Source organism: Esox lucius, chromosome 10 (genome assembly GCF_011004845.1).
Source record: "Esox lucius isolate fEsoLuc1 chromosome 10, fEsoLuc1.pri, whole genome shotgun sequence".
In the NCBI taxonomy this organism is placed as follows: domain Eukaryota; kingdom Metazoa; phylum Chordata; class Actinopteri; order Esociformes; family Esocidae; genus Esox; species Esox lucius.
Genome location: NC_047578.1, coordinates 10,545,324 through 10,565,982, shown reverse-complemented (window position 1 = coordinate 10,565,982; position 20,659 = coordinate 10,545,324). Strand labels below are relative to the sequence as shown.

The 20,659-nt window shown below is 42.5% G+C and overlaps 1 protein-coding gene across 1 annotated transcript; it reads right to left on the bottom strand.

The window, feature by feature from the left end:
- Positions 1 to 2,194: 2,194 nt before the first annotated feature.
- On the bottom strand, positions 2,195 to 17,994 carry si:dkeyp-120h9.1 (uncharacterized protein LOC566469 homolog). The gene is made up of 12 exons (XM_010873390.4): positions 17,889 to 17,994; positions 14,487 to 14,590; positions 13,580 to 14,071; positions 13,215 to 13,357; positions 7,468 to 7,593; positions 7,160 to 7,304; positions 6,901 to 7,024; positions 6,053 to 6,253; positions 5,673 to 5,822; positions 5,355 to 5,538; positions 4,948 to 5,091; positions 2,195 to 4,844 (listed from the first exon to the last, which is right to left on the bottom strand). Exons 3-11 carry the CDS (start codon positions 13,885 to 13,887, stop codon positions 4,997 to 4,999), a joined length of 1,476 nt encoding a protein of 491 aa, XP_010871692.2. The 5' UTR covers positions 13,888 to 14,071; positions 14,487 to 14,590; positions 17,889 to 17,994; the 3' UTR covers positions 2,195 to 4,844; positions 4,948 to 4,996.
- Positions 17,995 to 20,659: the final 2,665 nt, after the last annotated feature.

Below are 20,659 nucleotides of genomic sequence, written 5' to 3'. Positions count from 1 at the left end.
TATAGGGGGCGTGAACACAGTCCTGAGCATTTACTGAGCAAGTTCTCTAAACACCCGAGGGTCGGTGGAAGTACAGCAGCCAAAAGTAAATACATGTCTGTTCTCTTAATACTTCATTTCATTGTAATTTAAGCTTTACAACTACAATGGTTTCCCTAGGCCTCTTGGTAAAATGAGTATAATTGCAGGAAATCTTGACAACTGCTAAATGTTCTCTGCGTTGCCAAGAGGTGGGTATTTAAAATGTTCTCTCCCAAGACCCAGATCATTTAGACGTTCACTGCTACGTCATAGTAAAACCTCATCTTACCCGTGTTGGGCTCTCATTACAAAGGGGGTCCCCTAGGAACTGGGATTTGTGACGAATCAGGAAAGGCCCCCAAAACATTGAACAACAGTTACACAAGCCCTCCTACTGTGCTGCTGTTACGCAATACAGCGAACTGCACCACTACATTTCTCCATCTCTTAGAGGACGTCTAATGGCTAGGGCTAATGCATGGCTCCATGTCAGAATATATGAGCTTGTCTACATGCTTCCATCCATAAGACGCACGGGGCAAACCCATTAACATGAACTCTAACTGTAGTCTCTATGTAACTCCTTCACAGCACCGCATTTTCAAATAGAGCCTACATAAATGCTGACTGAGCGGCTGATCATGTGTGTGCACGTCTCAGTTTCACAGGAAATGAATTCACAGCAAAAATCAAACAAGGAGCAAGAGCCCCTCTCTCGACTCGCTCAGGGCCCCAAAAGCCCCCCTCTCGATTCGCTCAGGGCCCCAAGAGCCCCCCTCTCGACTCGCTCATGGACCACAGGCCTTGGCAAAGTAGAGACACTGAAAACAATAGGACTACTTACTGCTGAACTCCCTGCGTCTGGCCCGGGCCTTCCACGGCCGATTCCGGATCCAGTGCAGCCGTCGAGACAGTTCCATGGCCTGAGTCATCCACCATCACCAAACCATCCTCCACACGGTCTCATCCCAGGGACAGGAGGTCATGCCTGGGTTGTAACGGCCAGGCTCGGGGCCTGAACCTGGTGGTCTCTGGTACTGGACAGCAACCTTTCAGGATATGAAATTCTCCTGGGTCACAGTCGGACTGGGTCTGGTAATAACACTGGAGGTGTGGATTGTCTTCTCCCTCTCAGCTCAATCTTTAATGCATGAGTCATTGGAACCCAATCCCCGGGCCGACGACCACACACACACACCTATTGACTGGCTGCACCGGAGGAGAGTGCACACATTGCTGAAATGTGAGCCGCCGCTAGGACTTAACACATAGCGATCCCACCAACACAAACAAACACACACATACACACACCCACCCCTTGTGGACAAGATTAGCTGACCTAAGACAAAGCCATCAGTTATTCTGGACTGACAAACAAGAACTCTTTACTCTTAGTTTGCTGAAGCCCAATAGATGAAATAACATTTACCTTGCCTGCAAACTATTGCCCATGCAAATCCATCATATACTTTGAGAGGTTTATGTTGCATTACAGCCCTCTAGTGGACAACCCTTTCAGTGCATGTTACATTCATCTCCCATAGAGATGGACAGAGGACATACATTGAAAGTAATCATTGATATGGAAATAATTTGTATCAGTATCATAACCACTAGTCTTGTGATCATAACTTCAACTTGGTGGTCAAGTGGCAGTCAGCCAGTGAACTGTACTGAAATAAAGTGAACTGAGCTGCTTTAATGCAGTTTTTCCCAATCCTGGTTCTGGGGCCCCAAAGGGGTGCACATTTTTATGTTTGCCCCAGCACTCACACCTACAGCTTAGGTTGATTACATCAAACTGACAGTCAAGTCCTTAAATTGAGAAAGTGAGTGCTGCCAAAACACAAATGTGCACCCCTTTGGGGCCCCAGAACCAGGATTGGGAAAAACTGCATTAAAGCAGCTCAGTTCACTTCATTTCAGTACAGTTCACTGGCTGACTGCCACTTGACCACCAAGTTGAAGTTATGATCACAAGACTAGACATTAGGATGGATCGCACCCAGTTCACTATGTAAAGGCTGAGGTCTTCAACTGTTCACAGAACAGCTATGTATAGCATATATGTTCCCATTGAATGTTGTCAGAGTGGGATTTTCAATTAGTTGAGGATTAAACGAAGGGAAGAAGAAAAAAAAAATGTAATCTGTAAGGCAAGAATAAGGCAGTGTAGAATACGGTGTTTCTTTATTCCATTTTCTTTAAACCCTTCGATGAAGACATCTCTGCAATGCAAAGCTTGTTTTCAGTTTGTTGTGCAGTACTCATTTCAATCATAAAACCGATACAAATTGGAACAGATCAGTCAAACACTCGAATACATTTCAACATTTAAAATGTATACACCAACGTGATTTATGTAACCTCTACAAGGACCGACTAGAATTGGACTAGGACAGATACAGTGAACCAGAAAAAGAGCAGAATATGACCAGCCATATGGAAAAGAATGACAAGACCATAAGAACATGAGGAATGAAATGGAACCACAGGCTTCAATGAAATGTCTTGAACAAGCCAACGATGGGTGGTGGATCTTGTGTAATGAATTTGATGTAAATGACAAGACAGTGTAGACGTGGCAGATGGAAATCACAGCAACACCAATAGATCCTCCTCTTGCTTTAAAAGGAAGAACTTCAAACCTAATGCCCCTTTTGGTGTCAGACTAAAGCAACTGAGTGGAGACCAGACTAACAGAACAGCTAGTCTCTCACACCTAAAAGACAACGTTTGGTGCAGTAGAACTACGCTGAAGGGACAACTCATGATGCAAAAAAACTAAATACATTTGCTTTAACAAGTCACGTTTACGAAAGGCACAAGCAAAGACTCTTCTGCCTACATAGCAACTCTTATAGGTTGTACAAGAAACAAAACAGCTGTGATTAAGATCAGTCTGTGTCACATGTGTGACAGACACTCCAAGACAAAATCCATTGGCTAATTGAAAGACCAGTACATCAGTTACAATGATAGAGGCAGAACTGGCCATGTTGTTCTGTCAAGTAAGTCTTAGTTGAACATCATGTAGTCCGGTATGCAATTTAGGAATACAGTAGGAAAAGCCAAAAACGATTACCTTAAACTGACAGTTCTGTAGACAGACTTTAACTTGTAGTTAACTTGAATAAAATGTTGTTTAGAATCTAGTCATCTTGAGGAAAATGGCCAAAAGATTCAAAAACATATCAGTGACATCAATAAAGCAAGTGAGACTGCACATTTGTCTTGCATTAATCAGGAAAATAGAAAAAGTAAAATAAAATAAAAACATATGCTGTATAACATCCCACAAACCATCAAAGCTTTAAATTAAAAGATTCTAAAGACATTACAATGACAGACATTCACAGAACTGCTCAGATTCTACAATAAGGTCATGTAAGAAAATAAAATTCATGTTTTTACCAAGTCACTTTTTGAAACCGCTTAGAATAAACAGGAAAACTCTCAATTACAATATAAAAGAAAGAGTACAAACTTTGGATTGCATTTACTGACAGTTTTGATTTGTCAAGTGCCACTGAGTGCTAAGTACTCCTGAATCTTGACCTCTAGATGGCACTTAGAACTCAAACTGGCTACAACATTTGGTCTGGAGTCACAATCAATGAAATGCACCATAAAGGAAAGGTGACATCCCTAAAATACAGGACAGGCAAGACAGTCAATCCAAATTGCAAGAAGGTGGATGTCACTGGATCTGAGCAGATTAGTTACACATCCTACATAACCAAACATGCAAGACAAGTCAATGGGAGCGAACATTCACCACCTAACTGGATTAAAATGGGATACTACCTTATACAAAACAACTGAAACCAGACACATGAACACATTCTAAAGCCTCCCTTTTCTATATTCGCCCAATTTCTACAGCAGCAGAAACAGAGGTATGGTTTGAGGGGAAACAAGCAAAAACAGTCTAACATTGTGCGCTAATTTCAGCAAATGCTGTAAACATGTCACTGTTGGTGAATTCAATGGACTGAGAGCCACCTTTCATTAAAGGCATGAAGTAATTGTCCTGATCTGTAGCCTACACACTTTTGGTAACAGATGGCAAAACGGCAACAGACACACTATCCATGTCAGTAACTTGTCATATTGTAAGATTTCCTATGTTAGCTGTGCTATTCAAGGCCAATAGAACAATAGAATTGATGAGACCAAAATCTGAAAAAAGCTAATAAACCATTATACAGTTTGGTAACAAGGTTTTGTAAAAAGAAGCACGAGAATGCAACAAACAGGAAAGCAGCAAGTGCCAGAGATCAGCTTAGCTTGGTATGGTTTGGCAGAGACATGAAAAATGCAAAATAACTGGAACTTCATAGAACCAGATAGACAACAATTTCTATGTTCTAAACCCCTGTCAACTTCACTAATAAACACTAACTGCATAATGGCTCAAACCAAACCACTTTAAGATACAGTACCAACTCATGTTAAAGTACACACCCCACCCAAGGCCTAAGGCAGGTAAAGTAGGGCCTGAATGGGCATCTTCAACTTCCTCAAAACATTAAATAGCAAACTCATTCAATCACAAGCCAGAAAAATGTACATCTCTAAAAAGGTTTGACAAAGACATTGGACGGCAGGTCCCGCTTAGGGAAATCTATTCTAAAAACAAGCCACAACTTTCCGCTTGCAATAACTGGATCTCTTGCACGGTTGACATAGCTCCATCGGTGTGACTAGGGGTCTTCTCTGTTAGATGCAGATGAACGTAGCAGCGCATGATGGGGCAGATCGTGGCCAAAAGAGAACACACGCTGTGCATAGTAGATCAAGTCACAAACAAATGTATAGCCCTGGTAAAACAGGGAAGAAAAAAAAACATTTCGATAAGGCCTGTGCTGCAGGTGGGGGGGGGGGGGGGGGGGTGTCGAGGGTCGCTGCAAAAATTGTTCCCACCTCAAGTTCACCCTCCAACCCCACTTCATCCTTAACGTCACTCCACCCCTCACTTTAACTTCTCCTCTGGGATGTTGTCGAGGTCTAGGTCAGGAGAAGCCACACAGCACAGACATAACTTCTGTGTGTTCAGGGAGACGGCATCTGAGGAAAGGAAGTGAAACCAAGGGTCAAAACCAGTACCAGCTGCAATTTCAGTGGGTAGTGTATGTGACCCCACCATCAGAACCTACATAAGCTCCTTCATACTGTGCCCTACACAACATCCACATGAACACCAAAACTAGCCCTTTAAAACTAAAATCCCAAAAGCAGCCAGTAGGAACTGCTTTTCACCGCCACCTGTAAAAGCGTAATCACACCCAACTCGACTCTTATTCCAAACTCCTACGGGCCGTTTTACTTACCCAGCATCCTGGCCAGGAAGGCGGGTCTGGAGGAGGGTGGCAGGTGGATACAGATGTAGTAGACTGGAGCTCCAGACAGAGCCACAGCAATGCCCACCAGGGAGTTAATGGTGTCACTGTACAAGGGAACCACCACCAGGAACACACTGCACACGCAGTACACAATGGGGAAGAACAGAGAGAGCTACATGCCCCCGACCAGCCAGGGGGGAGGAGTGGGTGAGAGAAAGAAAGATGACATTAACAGTGTATTCCTTTACTTGCCCCCTACAGTCCCCAGAGCGGCTGATAATGGAACAGAACCGGCGGAAGTCTCACCTTCACGGGCCGGGGCTTTTCAGGAAACTTGACCCGGAGGTAAATCTGGCTGGCGATGGAAAGGCCTATGAACAGCCAGTAGTTGAAGCTGAAGTAGTTGATGAGCTGAAACACGTCCTTCACACACAAGTAAAGAAGGGACATGCCACCCTGCAGGAGACACATACATGAACTCACAAATCTGATCCTGGATCAGGGCCACACACGACCCTGGTTTAGGGACATTCCACCATAAACCAAATCAAGGTCAGATAAGAGTGTTCAGGAACAAGCTGGTCCCAGGTTTAGAAGAGGTAGCCATGCTCGATTATGGGTGGTCACACACACACACACGCACACGCACGCTGCGTGACACGCCATTTAAGGCGGTGTACACTCACGTTGAAGAGCAGCGCTGGGATCGGCGTGTAGCGCTCGACGTGGATCATGCAGAGAACATTGGGTAAATGGCCCTCCCTGGAGCCCACGAAGAACAGCCGGGAGGCGGCGATGATGGAGGAGTTCAGGCCGCCGTAGCAGGAGATGGCCACCGCCAGGGGAATCAGCCACCGGGCCCAGCCCAGAACCTCATCAGCAAACGTCTGCAGACACAGTACTTAATGTGACCCTAACAGAACACACCTATGACTGCCAACGGGCCCGAAAAGGTCCCTCAGTCAGTGCAGTTTTTGCCATTACATCACCATTGATTAGCGGAGTCCTGGGCACAAGCTAAACTCATCAGTTAGAGCACTTCCCTGAAACCTTGCTATCAAGACATTTAGCGTCCCAGGAGATTAGTGGGCCGATGTAGAGAGACCACCGGTCACACAGAACAGCCAGGGTACTACCGGTGTCAACAGTTCACTAAACAGAGAAGACCTACCACATGGCCTGATAATGGTTTAACCACGTGGGTGTGTACACCAGAACCAGAAGACCTTACAAGGATAGAAACCATGAAACAACTAGGCAAAGCGAGGACAATTTGCCAGGGCACACTTCTATAAAAACGTCTATTTAAGGCCTGCAGTTACAGTTAGGGTTATATTAGATTCAGAATAAGAGCTAGATTCTGGTCGGATTTGGAGAAAATACGTTTCTCTAAAATGACGGTTGTCGTCTCCACAAGCATCCAAAGCGCGTGCGTGGTTGGAGAGAGAGACAACCTTTTAACAGGATTGACTTGACATTAGTCCCTAACCACGACCCCACATAACCTCCTGTCCTGAAGGAACAAGGACCTTACCACAGCCACGGCCTCAGAGGACAGCACAGTGTCAGCATTCATCACGGTGTAGTAGGCCACGTTAGTCAGGATGTAAATCACCGTGACGATGGGCATGGAGATCCCAATGGCCAACGGGAGGTTCCTGCCAGATACGGAGAAATACGTTTACTTCTGACTTCCTAAAACAAGTCCACACCCCTAAGTGAAAGTGTCCAGCAGGACGGGGCGTGTCAGCAGGGGCATGGCGGAACCATCTGCAGGATTGGCAGCCGCCTACCTCTCTGGGTTCTTGATCTCCTCTGTGATGAAGTTAAGGGTGTCCCAGCCGGAGTAGGAGTACAGAGCCGCATACAGGGCCAGGGCAAAGTCCCCAGGGTTCCACTTAGAACCTTTAAAGGAATCCTCAAAGTTGGCCGTCTGTCCTGCAGAGAGGACAAAGGGACAAAGACATGTAGATTCAAGTCTACTGGAACTGAGTCGTTGTCAGTGACTACTAAATCCTACACAAAGAGGAGTAGGCAGGCCCGTGGCGAGAGAGCCTGTGATGAAGACCACCACATTGAGTACCAGCAGGGTCATTCCTACCTTGTCCTAGCTTGACCATCCCAGCTATGATGATGACGATGAGAGCCAAGACCTTGGCTACCGTGGAGATGACCTGGAGGATGGCCCCCCACTTCACTTTCATACAGTTCACTGCGGTCAGGAGACCTGGAGGGGAAAACGAGGAAAGACCAACAGCAGGGGTCAGAGAGCTGGACAGGTCGGTCCGCATTGAATACTAATGACTTGACACAAATCTGCAATCCTGGTTAGTCTGACGAGGCTAATCGTTTCAGGAATGACTCCAGGTGGATTAAATGGGGTACAATCTTTGTACTCTTCGATAAGACTAATTGAAAGATTGGACTGCCCTGAGAAGCAAACCCTTGAGTGTGACTGCATATTGCAGTGTCAAATTGTTCTTTAAGTTACTTAACCAGGTCATCGTGTTGGACCAGGTTGGCCTAGACTTCAGCATCCCTGGTTAGGCTGACAGGGTTTATGGTTTTTGGAATGACTTCAGATGGGATGTGGATAACATCAAAATCCAGGAGTGTCTATGCCTGAGCCAACGATATGCAATCCCAACTAGGGAACACCTGCAGGTAGGCATGGATCGGACTGGTCAGAATGCTGCCCAGCAACTTCCCCTGCACTTGAATCTGGGGGCTTTGTTTTAGCAACCAAGGGCACATTTCTGACTGAATCCTGGCATGCGTAATAACCCTGGGGATTTGCACGTGCACAAAAACATTTGGGATACATGAAACTGTCGCACGCAAAACATATGCATGTTTCCATTGCCATTTTTAACCCCATACTGCAGTTCCTCATGAATAGCTGGTGGTACAGCAACCTAGAAGGCACCCGTAGTATCATGTGCGCTTCAGTTGTACGATTAGGAAATGTAACTCGGCTCTGTTTCAGTTTCTAAAGAGTAACAACATCTAATATCTACAGGGGTGTGGGCAGAATGCTTAACTCTTTGCTGAAACTCAAAACTATTTGCTAATTACATGGCTCAGACAATTTAAAGTAAATCCTACAGCTCACATTATTTCACAACTCTAAAGTTACTTTGGGCCCTTGAAAAGTGTGATATAAGTCCAACATAATAGCAGTTCCATTGTTATTGTCCTCCCCAAGTTCTGGTTGCCATCAGCCCTTTGTTTGGAGATTGTTGTCCTACCTCATGACATACCAGGACCGCAATTGTGGTTTACTACCAGTTGATACGTACGGTATATTATGGTAGATGTGTGACCCTTAACTGAACTTTGTTCCCCAAATTATTTAACCTTGCACTAATCTACTAGATGTGATCCCAGGTAGACAGTATGCCCACAGACCACGAGTTCTCAATCTGTGTCCTATTCTCAAGACAAGGATTTGCTGCTAGTGGGAATTGAGCATCATAGATCAACCACAATGATAAGTTGGTCCGACACATGGGTTGACATGTGCAAGATTTTCCCCAATGTTTGAAAATAGATATATTTTTTTGCAGGAAGTGTTACAGCCAAGTCAATTGTACACACCTACCTTGATTAGTGAAGCGCTGGTCCATATGGATGTGCGCATGGTTTTGCATTGTCATCCTAGAAAAGGACTGCAAAGGAAAAAGCGGAAATAACACCTCATAGCGTATTTAACTGCCCATGTGGGTTAGGCCAAGTAAGAAGCTTCACTACATGGCCAATAGCATGTGGACTCAGCCATTTCAGTCACACCCACAGAGGAACAATGGTAGTAGGATGGCCCGTACGACGGCACATTGCGTAGCGTGACACCGCCACCGGACAGCAACTTCCAGTTCAGAATTAGATGGTTTTATTTAGTCGTAATACTGCCTAATTTTCTACAACACAATTCTTGCTCTCGGATAAAACAGACCGGTTGAATGAATGGATTTCGTATGTTATTAAAGCCATGTTGAAGGGTGTTCGGCAAGGTGCCAGTTGTGTACAGGATAGTGTGGATGAGAGTGTAATGTCATGAATTTAAAGAGGAGTCCATTAATATGGATGCAGGGGTTGAGTCAAAGGCTTTAGCCAGATCAATAAAGACAACGGCACAAAATGGCATCTGGTTTGTCTAAAGCAGACACTATGTGCTATGGGACAATTAGATCTCTCCATGCATAATAACCATTATTTCCAGAAGCCAGCAACAGGACTCGCATTTTTGTTAAAATGTATAAACAAGAATTGTGGGATGATGGGACCAGGAATAATAGAAACATTTTCAACAGACCCATCACCCGACATCAGCCCACTCTCACTACTGCTTTTGAGGCAGAATGTTCCAACATCTACAGCAAAGCCCCCCCCAGAAGAGTGGAGGCGGTTAGATCAGCATTGGAGGGGAAAATCCATTCTGAAAGACGTTCCATTGCCAGGAGTCCACATACCATGTAGCAATCTAGTAACAGCTACAGCACACCAGTGGCTAACCAGGAAAAACACAGAACATTACACTGTTGAGGAAACTAAGTTACATAATGTGTCACTTTCTTGGGTGCTACGCAGTGCTTGAGCATTTCCCCTCTAGTTTCTCATCAGAACAACCTAGGCGGATGTTCTTCAAATATTTCTCGAGAAATTGACTTTTGACCCATCACAGATCTTTTTATGGAGCTGATCAGATTATGCATTTTAATTGGACACACCAGCTAAGCAAAGCCATTTTCTTGATGAGCAGACATGTTGAGTGTTCTTTTCATTGGTGTTCAATTAAATGGATTATATATTGTCTGATATGGTCATTTATCATCAACATCACCATCAAAAAACTTAACAGGCAGTCCATATTTCAAATGTGTAACCATTGAAGTAGTAAAGCTAAGCCTACAACATTCCTTCTTACACTATTAAGTATTTTCCCCATTAATTCAATCTACATTTTCGGATGTTTCTAATAGGTTCATATCTCATTTGGATGGGAGTACCAAATCTAAACTAGTTGCCAAGCAACATAATTACTAGATACGGTAACAAAATGTCCCAGACTTTTCTGGTTTCGGTTGCGTTCCCCTGCTCAGATGCCTGACAATGTACAACACCATGTCTTTTTAGTAAAATATAAAATGCCATCTAGCATACATTTCTCTTTTACCAAGGCACATCAGTCAAACAGTCAGATGCAGCATCCGACGGGAAACATGGGTGCATGGGTCTATCCAGTCCAGAAAAATCCCATGAACGGATTCCCTTCCTCAGTTAGTGGAAGGTTTACCAGACCTTTAAATAAGAGCTAACGCTACTGTTCAGGGTGTTTATGCTTCAGTGGCTTCACACAACCTCCAAATGCTTCAGCGATGTGTGCTTAACGGCATTTGTTATAGCCTATGGTTGAGGCTCCAACAAGGATTCTGGGATATTAAAAAGACTGATTCCAAACACACTGAATTTGATTTCTCCGAAAACACATACAGCACTGTGAGAAAGTCTTAGGCAGGCACGGAGACACACATTTACGTATACATTTGTTTTACAAATAAACTCTTGCTACCCGAATAAATGACTTTAGCTTGACTTTGCATTGCCTAGGACTTATGCAGACCACTGTAGAAACATAGGAATGGACACCAGAGTGACACCAGACCAATTCGCAACAGGAGACCAGGACAGTATTTAAAAGAAACAGTTACATTACAAACTGTAACGTGGCATTACAGAACAACCACCCCTTTAACAAACATACCACAGAGTAGCTTTTGAAATAGCTAATGAGATGTCTAAGCATGTTCCTTGATCTCCCACACAAACTAGGGAACCAGCATTCATACACTCAATTTATTAAGGAATGTTAATGCGATTCAACGCAACATCAGGCTACTGTTTGTCACACAAAGCACAAATATTTGACCTTGACTTCCTCAGCTCAGGCTGAAAAACACATGCATTCATAACCCCCTGGCAAGGTGTCACACAGGAAATTACAGAAACAAAAAGCAATACAGAGGAGGGTTCTCTCTGGATCAAAGAGCCATAGCCAGGCCAGTTGTCACAACATTTGCAGGGTACAGAATTATATATATTTTTTAAAGCAATTTCCCGACAATTTTCCACAGGGATGTTTGCCATCACAGATTTCAGTAAAAGGTCAAATGAATAGATTATCATTTCCACCTACAATGAGCAGACAGAGGTAATATTAGTTTTCACATGAGCTATATTATTGCCTATGCATGGTAAATATTATCACCTAAACCCCAAGGGATGTGGTATAGTGACCATAAAACAGGTGGATGCTTGGAGTTGCCCATTTGATTGATTCTTTGGACTCAATATAATGGAATTCTACATCACTAGCTAAGCAGCTAGCCACAATGACATTTGTTTGGAGCCTGTAAGCCACAACCTGCAAATGTGCCTGTCAGCAACAGCATGCTGCTCTATAGCCATCCTCTCCATGGCTCCCTGGCTAGTCAGATATTTTGAAAAATACAAATCTTTTAAATTATTTCTCCTGAATCAGAAATAGTTGTAGACCATTGGGAATGCAGACTAGCGCAAAACCAACAATTTAAAATAAGTTAATAGAACCACAAAAAAAAAGCACATTTATGTACAGCAAAAAAGGCTTTAGGACAAGGGAGACAACCCTGACTAGGCTGGAAAGCATTTTCCATTTGTTCAATGAGTAAATAAGACATTTGGATTACATTCCTAGTGAGATATGTGCCTGAAACAATAAAGCCACTGTTTGAGAAGTGTAAATAAAGTCATTATTAGGTGTATAAAAACAGACAGCTGTTGTCCAATCCACTGGCTTGTGAGATTATGATTTGATTTATAAATTACAATTTTAGACAAAAGAGAAAGCTCAATAGAGGTATTCCACAACTACGCTTTTTCGGTCTACATCGGTACCTGACAATACTTTGGGAAATGACTTGACAACCACTGTTTAAACAGATTGTATTAGTGTAGTAAACCATATAATCTGATGTGCCATATACATACATATATACAAGTAGACTATCCTAGTACTAATGTCATAAAGACAGGTGGTCCCAGAAGCCAGTGCAACTGGATTGTTTCACTGCAATCAGGGACCTGTTTAGACCTGGGAAACCAGTTTGTAGCAATTAATGATGAGGAAGAACTGCAGGATCTGGCCCTCATAGGGGTAGACTTAAATGAACTGCCGTAAGGTATGCAGGGAGAATCCTGTACAGTGACTGAAAGGGCCAGTCAATCTAGTTACACCACATTGAAAAGTACATGAACGGCATGTCAAATGCACATTTCTCCACCTAAGGCACTGCAACCTGAACGCATCTCAAGAAGAGGGATGTTTCTGTTTGCTTTGGGGATGCTAGTGCTTTATAGTATAACATTTTTGTTTAGCTTTAAAATTTTTAGCAACTATTATTTATTTAAGCGCAGCAATGCACACACTGCAGTAGGCCATGGGAAATGTCCCATAAGGCAATGGGTAGGAATTTCCCAAGCACACCACAGATTAAAATATCAGATGTATGGAGAAAGGGGGTTGACCTAAAGATGGAACAACTAGAATTGATTGCTAACATGACCAGAATTGTGCATTTGTTTGCTGGACAATGAAGAACATTCGAGCCAACAGTACATGATGAATGCTGGTTAATAGCATAATAACAGAGAAGGCATCTTAAAAAGCAGACATGCCTCAAAACAAAAACACATACAGGTTTTTAACAATTACTGGCACTGCGTCAGGTAAGATTCACGTTTCAAAAGCTTTGTGAACCCAGACCCAGTCGGAGGCGAGGCAGGTAAAGAATTGAGGTGGTCTCATCTTACCAATGATGGCTGCAGCTATGAGCCTCACAGCATGGTAGGGGGCTACACAGGTGGGGTAGAAGGGTTGGACCAGGTAGTTGGAGAAGGTTAGGGCTATGACCGCCTGGCACGCCGGCTCCACGATCATCAGAGACGTCCAGAGTCTAGCGATTAAGATTTACAGGAAATTCAGAAATAAAAAGCGCATCACTTTTGGAAGAGCTCTTTTGGAAATATAAATTCTAAACATGACGAACCTCAGAGGTTAAATACAAAGACCTTGCAGGCGAACACTAATGGCTCAAGGACCTTTCACGCGTTGGCCCAATAACCTGAATCCTAGGTGAGCTGTAGCACGGCCTAACAAGTCAAACAGGACACCTCACCTAATAAAAGCCAGGAAGCCTCCAAAGGACTCCAGGATATAGGCGTAGCTGGCCCCGGACTTGCGGATGGTGGTTCCCAGCTCTGCGTAGCATAGCGCCCCAAAAACAGAGAAGACCCCTCCAATGACCCACACCACTAAAGACAGGCCGTAGGAGCCCGTGTATAACAGGACTCCTTTCGGGGAGACGAAGATGCCGGAACCAATCATGTTGCCCACGATGAGGCAGACCCCGTGGAGCAGGGAGATCTCCTGCTTCAGACGCATGGAGCCGGTCGACGCTGTGTCCGCTGCCTCCTCCACCCCCATCGTGCCGCTTCAGGGGGTAATGGGCCAGGCAGGAAGGAGGTCAGATGGGGCAGGACGGGGCCAGGGACGGAGAAACGAGGACCAGGAGAACAGCTCGTCACTAATCAAGGCCGTTGCTGCTCAAGCTGTCAGCCGATGGTTGTGTCGACCTTATCAGCTGGATACGCTCCAGAGCAAGACCAAACTGTAGACGCAGGAAACAGTGAAATGTTAGCCCAGCATGCCATGAGAAAATGTTAGGCTTCACATATAGAACAGCAACATATATGATGTACAGAACCCTAGAATAAAACACAAGGATAAATGTAGAAAATCTAGTTAAGCTCACAAGCACAAGATTTTCAAAAGGTGCAGCTGGCAACAAGCCAACTTCACAGGTACAGTGTAGTAGCAAGCCAAGATAATCTGGGCCAACCAGCAGTAGGGGAGGAGTTCCAGTTCAGCAGATACCATGGTGTAGTGCTAATGAATGCTACAGCACAGGTCTTGTGACTATGTTTTTCCACTAACAGGCAAGGTCTCTTGCCACTGGGACAGAGAACAATACAGCGCGTGCCTTAGAAGTCAGAACAAGGCGTTTGTTATGACAAAACACACACCTCAGTCTCCAATCCCTTCTTCTCGTCTCTGGGGTGAAAATTAAGTGGCAGGCCAGCAGGCTCAAGTCAGCACATCTGACTCTAGGCACATCCACGTTCCACCTCTAGAATACAGAAAGAACAATAGCAAAGAGTTTATTTTGAGAGTCTGAGCTTTGTTAACATTAGGATACATTTTCCAAGATGATGGATTATTTTGTTGCAGATGTCAAGAGCAAGACAACCTTCAGAAGCAACGTGTGCTACAGTTTTGATCAAGTTCAAGTTATTGTGCAGTACACACACATTACTAGATGTCTTTGCCGCTAAAGTCCTGCGCCTTTCGTGGTACGCCTCAAACATGCCAGTCTGAACTCAAAGGTTAGGGAACGGATTATGCAAACCAAGATAAGTCCATCTAGTGTTTTATTCCCAAAATGTAAATAGTGCTTTCATTCCAATGCCTCCTATTACTATAGTCGAGGAAGACCTCATTGCCCTCCAAACTGCAAGCTCAGGATCTGGGAACACTTCTGTTCCTGAAGCATTTGTCTATTGCTGACTGTACAGCTCCACCCTTGAGGCTTCATTATTGCAGGACATCATACAGAGTTCTATAATTGCAGTTGTGTTCAGCAAACTGCTTTCACATCCGGCTACCATATTATTCTCTAGAATACATACAGGAGATCAGGCTACTTACATCACAGCTGTGATAAGAGTAAACCCATTACCTTAAATAATTGTAATGCTCTAATGCCTCAACTGTGCCAGAGGGCTCATCTAGTCCCTAAGCGCCTCATCTCCATGACATAATATGCAGTCAGGAGGAAGAACAGGCATCACTATTAGATTCCAAAAGCATCTGGTCTGGTTGTCTGTTTCTTAATGCCCTGCTTTCAATTAAGTAGTATAATTCTGGCAATAACATCAGCGTAGAGAAGGCATATGGCCTCCAGAACGGCAAACTCACTGCTTCACCCAAAAGCTCTGGAGGAAGATCTACCCCAAGGTGAAAACGGCAATTTGCTGCTTTAGCGTCGAATGCAGCACTTGCATTTTAAACAGGCTGCAGGCTCAGAAGATGTTACATGGGGTTACAACCTGCATTTCAAACATCCATTGCATTCTGCAGTCTCCATTCAAGAAGGCACCTAATGATGTAAAACGACAACCTTCTATGCTCCGCGTGTCAGCCGCATAGCCTGTATCCTAACCATAACCCTGACCCAACCGTTTCAAATGTAAACCTCAATTGAAGGATTTTAGATTTGGGAGGTCATCACCTCATCAGGTCAGCTAATCACATATCTGCCTTCGGGGGTAGATTTGCCTCCACATAAGGTGCGCTACAAAGGTCAACCAGAATATCCGTTGCAGGAGGCCATGCTACCCATCGACCCTTATAGAATCACAGCGTTCCGAACATGCTCAACAGGTGACGTGTGCGGAGTATCTAGGACGTGTTCAGCTGCCAGGAGTTCAGCCGTACAGGAGATCATCCTTGAAACATGGCACTGTGCATTAAGATGTTGAAACAGGAGCTGACGCCAGCAGATGAACAACACTGACAGGCCTCAGGATCTGGTCATGGTATCAATGCACATTCAAATCGGCCATCCATTGGATGCAATGGTTTGTTTTTGGTAGCTTGTGCCAGCCCATAACATAACCACAACACTAACACAGCAAGCTCCATTCACGTCACCAAATCCCTCACCCAGAGGAAAATGACCACAATCTGCAACTGAAATCAGGATTCATCCTAGCAAACCTACCCAGTGTGCCCATAGCCATTGAAGGTGAATACATGCCCACTAAAGTCAGTTCGACAAGCACACAGATCAGTTCCCTGAACATAGCTTGTATTGAAATCCTTCAGTTACGCAACCCTAGTTTCATCAGCTTTCTGAGAGGCTGGACTCAATCTCACAAAAGAAGCTGATGTGGAGTTCCTGGACTGGCGTAGTTACAGGTGGTCTGCAGTTTTTAAACCAGTTGGACGTACAGACAACTTTCTAAAATGATGTGCGAGGCAGATTATGGTCGAGAAATAAACTAAAGTTCTGGCAACAGCTTTGGTTGGACACAGCATACCAACGTCACCTGGAGTCCAAGGTTAGGAAAAAAACCTTGATTAGAAGAAGTGAAACAGAAGAGATTTTGGTCTGGGACAGCGGTGATATTACTCGACCAAGAGATGGTATGCTTACCGGAAACCTAGTCTCGACGCCACACTGATGCTAACATGGGGTTGCCAGAATACATACAATCTTTAAGACATTTATTTTGCCAATGACAGTCATATTTGACAAATATGATTTAGGATAATTAAAATGTGCATCGAAAGGATTGATTCCGTTGACTGTCTTATTCTGGGCCCGTTCATTTTGACAGGAGAGTAGCCAAAGGCAAAATCATAGTCAAATTACAAACCCATTTCAGTTGTTGAATCTAAATACGGATCTAAATCTAAAATAGATTTTAATCAGTCACATGAAACCGCTCACAAGTCCGTAGCGCTTTTCAGAACAGTGTATAAAAATGTCAAGCTAAATCTTCATTGACTGCAAAGGTTTTTCTTGCTTTTAACACTGAGTGATACAGCCGTATAAACAGTCTTCAATGAATATCCACCACTGCTAGAGCATGTGTTAAAACCCGACTCGTTCGGCAATAAGCTCGCAATCTTTTCCCGCTTTCCGGTCAAATGAAATAAAATGCCCCAGAAAATGTATTTAAATACTTTTTTGAATGGACAGTGGTTGTATTAAATTTTTTTTAAATACATAATTACAATGACGGAAATAATTCGTAGACCACGGCGAACATCCTTATACATTTTCATTTCTTTCAATACCGGACTTTAACTTTGAAGGCCAAAGAAGGGTTAAAACGCGATACAAGTTATGTGTTATTCCGTTTAATTTAGACAAATCGGTAAACTGTAGTCCATCTTTATACCTACGCTACATTATAAGAATTGATACGAATAAGTGTTCTAAAATGTATTGTTAGTACATTACTGTTACTGTAGCTAACCAGTCATGTCTAGTCGTACACTGTACCATACAGTATTAATAGCTACTTTGATAAAACGAAGAACTGATTGGCGCGATGTTCGTAGAAATTAAACTAAGCAGCTTGCTAATACTTGCAGTTAAAAATCTAAAAAGTAAAATGTATAAAGATAGTTCTAAAAAATACCAAAAAGTACCCAATGTTTTCATTGCTAGCTAGTAAACCAAGTTACAATCCCCAATGCTGAAACACTACATCCGCGTGGCAGTTTACTCCATGCACGTTTAGCTAGCTAGCTAGCAATCATCCTTAACTAAACGCCTGGATAATAAAATAATCTCAACAGGATACAATGTACATCAGAAGCAAACCAAAATCCTCCGTAAATACTCAGTACCTTACCTTAACAGCTTCTTTGAATCTGATTGGAACCCGATAAAGGGGCAAAACTACTACACGAGGACAGTTGCTGGCACTGGGTCTTTTTATTACCGCTGGTGACGCTCACACATTGTCACTACATTTCCCGCCGGCCCCACCTCCTGCATTAGGTTGAAGAAAAAAAAAGAAATATATATATATATATATATACATACACACACGGTTGTATTACGGTATATATACCTTTCTTCAAAAAAAAATAGACGGGGGCTTAGCTTTGTTGCCTGTGAAAACGCTTATTTTACCATTTCAATTAATGATTATTATTGGGTGTAAGGCAGGTGTGTGTGAAGCGCGTTTGTTACAGTTCTACTGCAGGACTGTTGCTTATTCATCCAATCTGAAAGAAGTACATTAGTTAAATCATTAACTCTGCTATGGGGTCTGGGGATTTTGTTGATTTCCCCGCAACTGCCTAAGTAATGACTTATCACATGCTATTTATGGAAACATTATATACTATTTATATACTAATAAATTATATTTCCTGGAAACGTTAGCAGAACTTGCATAAAAATATAATAAAACAACATATTAATATATTGTCATGAAAAAAAACTGCCTGCTGACAGATAGTGGTGGAAGAGGAAACGGATATATCATTCATTGTTTCAGGTTTTGATGGTCATTTTTTTTAGACTGACACACTTGACTCCAGGACTTTCAGCAGCCACTTCACATTTGCATAGGCTATATAGGTTTCCGCTCGATAATGTCAGAGAAATAAAAGGTAGTAAGCGATGAAGGATAAAAATATGAAATCTATGTATAGAAATGTATTCTTATAGTATATTTTTATTACAGAATATATCTACAAATACTATATGCAGTAACAGAAACACCACACAGCACTAACAAACATATTTATAATGCAGTAGTATGGCCATAATACTAAAGATAGGGTATGTTCTTATGCATGTCAGAGTGCCTGAATACAGACTTTAGGCGTGATATATGGCTAAATGTATATATATATATTTTATATAGCCCAAAACTCAGAGGTTCCTCATTGCTATTATGAAAAATATACCAATGCAATTTGAACAACACAAAGCATTTTTTATTATACCAATAGTATAAAGTCCCATCTTTGGCTTTTCTGCAGTGGTGGAGCTTAACATTCGCGCCCAAAAGAACAAAACTGAATTTGGGATTTTCATTAGTTGTCAGTTATAATCATCACAATTAAAAGAAATAAACATTTGAAATATATCAGTCTGTGTGTAATGAATGAATATAATATACAAGTTTCACTTTTTGAATGGAATTACTGAAATAAATCAACTTTTTGATGATATTCTAATTTTATGACCAGCACCTGTAGTTGACAAGTTGATTCAGGTGTGCTAGTTCTGGGATACACTGAATACATGGAAGGCTGTGGGTCCCCAGGAGAGGTTTTAAAAACCACTGGTATTGAATGCTGAACTTGTCATGTATGGGTATGACGTCATTACATGGAGTGTACTAATGAAGGAAGGGTTAACCAACTTTATCTCAGAGTCCATGTGATTTCATTCAATATCTTTTCTCAAGATATAACACTAGGTCCAATACCACTTAATTGTATTTTGTTTCAGAATTCAAATTGTTTGATAACATACACCTGAAATATATTAATTTGAGGACTGAAGTGTCTCTGAAAATACATTTTTGGTTACATTCAAGAATGAGACACTGGTGGTTTAGAAAGCTGCCGAGTTCAGTTATAATACAGACCTATGCATACATACACAGTCATACTCACTATGCCTGCCATGGTCAGTTTTTCTTTGAGTAGCCATTGCTTGGTTATATATGATACAGTAGAGGGCCATCATTAGGAGGTTGATGGTTGCTTAATGCAGTTACAATATAGTTGATCTGAGCTCTACATGTTACAGTTAAGTGAAACAGGCCTCCCTTTTGCACAAGTTTATACAGGATTACCATTTATGCATTTTCCATAGATTCAACATATCACATAAATGTGAGCATGCTACGTAAGGTACATTGTGCGGTGGACCTGTGAGTAACAACTTCATTGTCAGCTAAACTGAAGGACCTTTGCCGAGACCTGTGGGTTCTGCTGTGTAGATCTGACCAGTTTTCATACAAATCATTGTAATGGTTTCTCCTTCCTTTGACTTGAACTGTTCAATTTAACAGCATTGTTCTAGAAAGTTGAAACTGGGAACTGGAAGTGTTTAATTTTCTGTAGCCTGTTGCAGAAAGTTGGAACGTTTGAATTTGCATCATGTAGAGGTCAGGTGAACATCTGTTTACAGAAATATAAATTTTTCTGGGGGTGCCTGGAACAAGCATTTTTTATTCTAGAGTAATGACGTGGTTATTTAACATTGTTGGGAGGAATATAAGTGTTACATGTCTTGGAATTGATTATCTGTGGTTTAATTTAACCCTTATCCTAAAAGTTGATTCAATGGCATAAATTACAAGTAGAACAGGTCCAAAAGATCACAACAGACATTATTGAAAGTCAATTAATATAGCCCAAAATCTTAAAGTTAATGGCATAACCTAAAAATACAAAATTAAATGATATACCAGTTAGACAATTAAACATTTAATCACCTGATCCAATATTCAAAACATTCCATTCCAACACTGACAAAACTAAACTATTTCTTTATGTACTGTGTATTCAGCTTGGCCCAGATTCTGTAGGCTTTGGTTTCATCCAATAATGTTCTATGGCCAGTTTACTCTTGCTAAACAACTAAAGTTTCTTG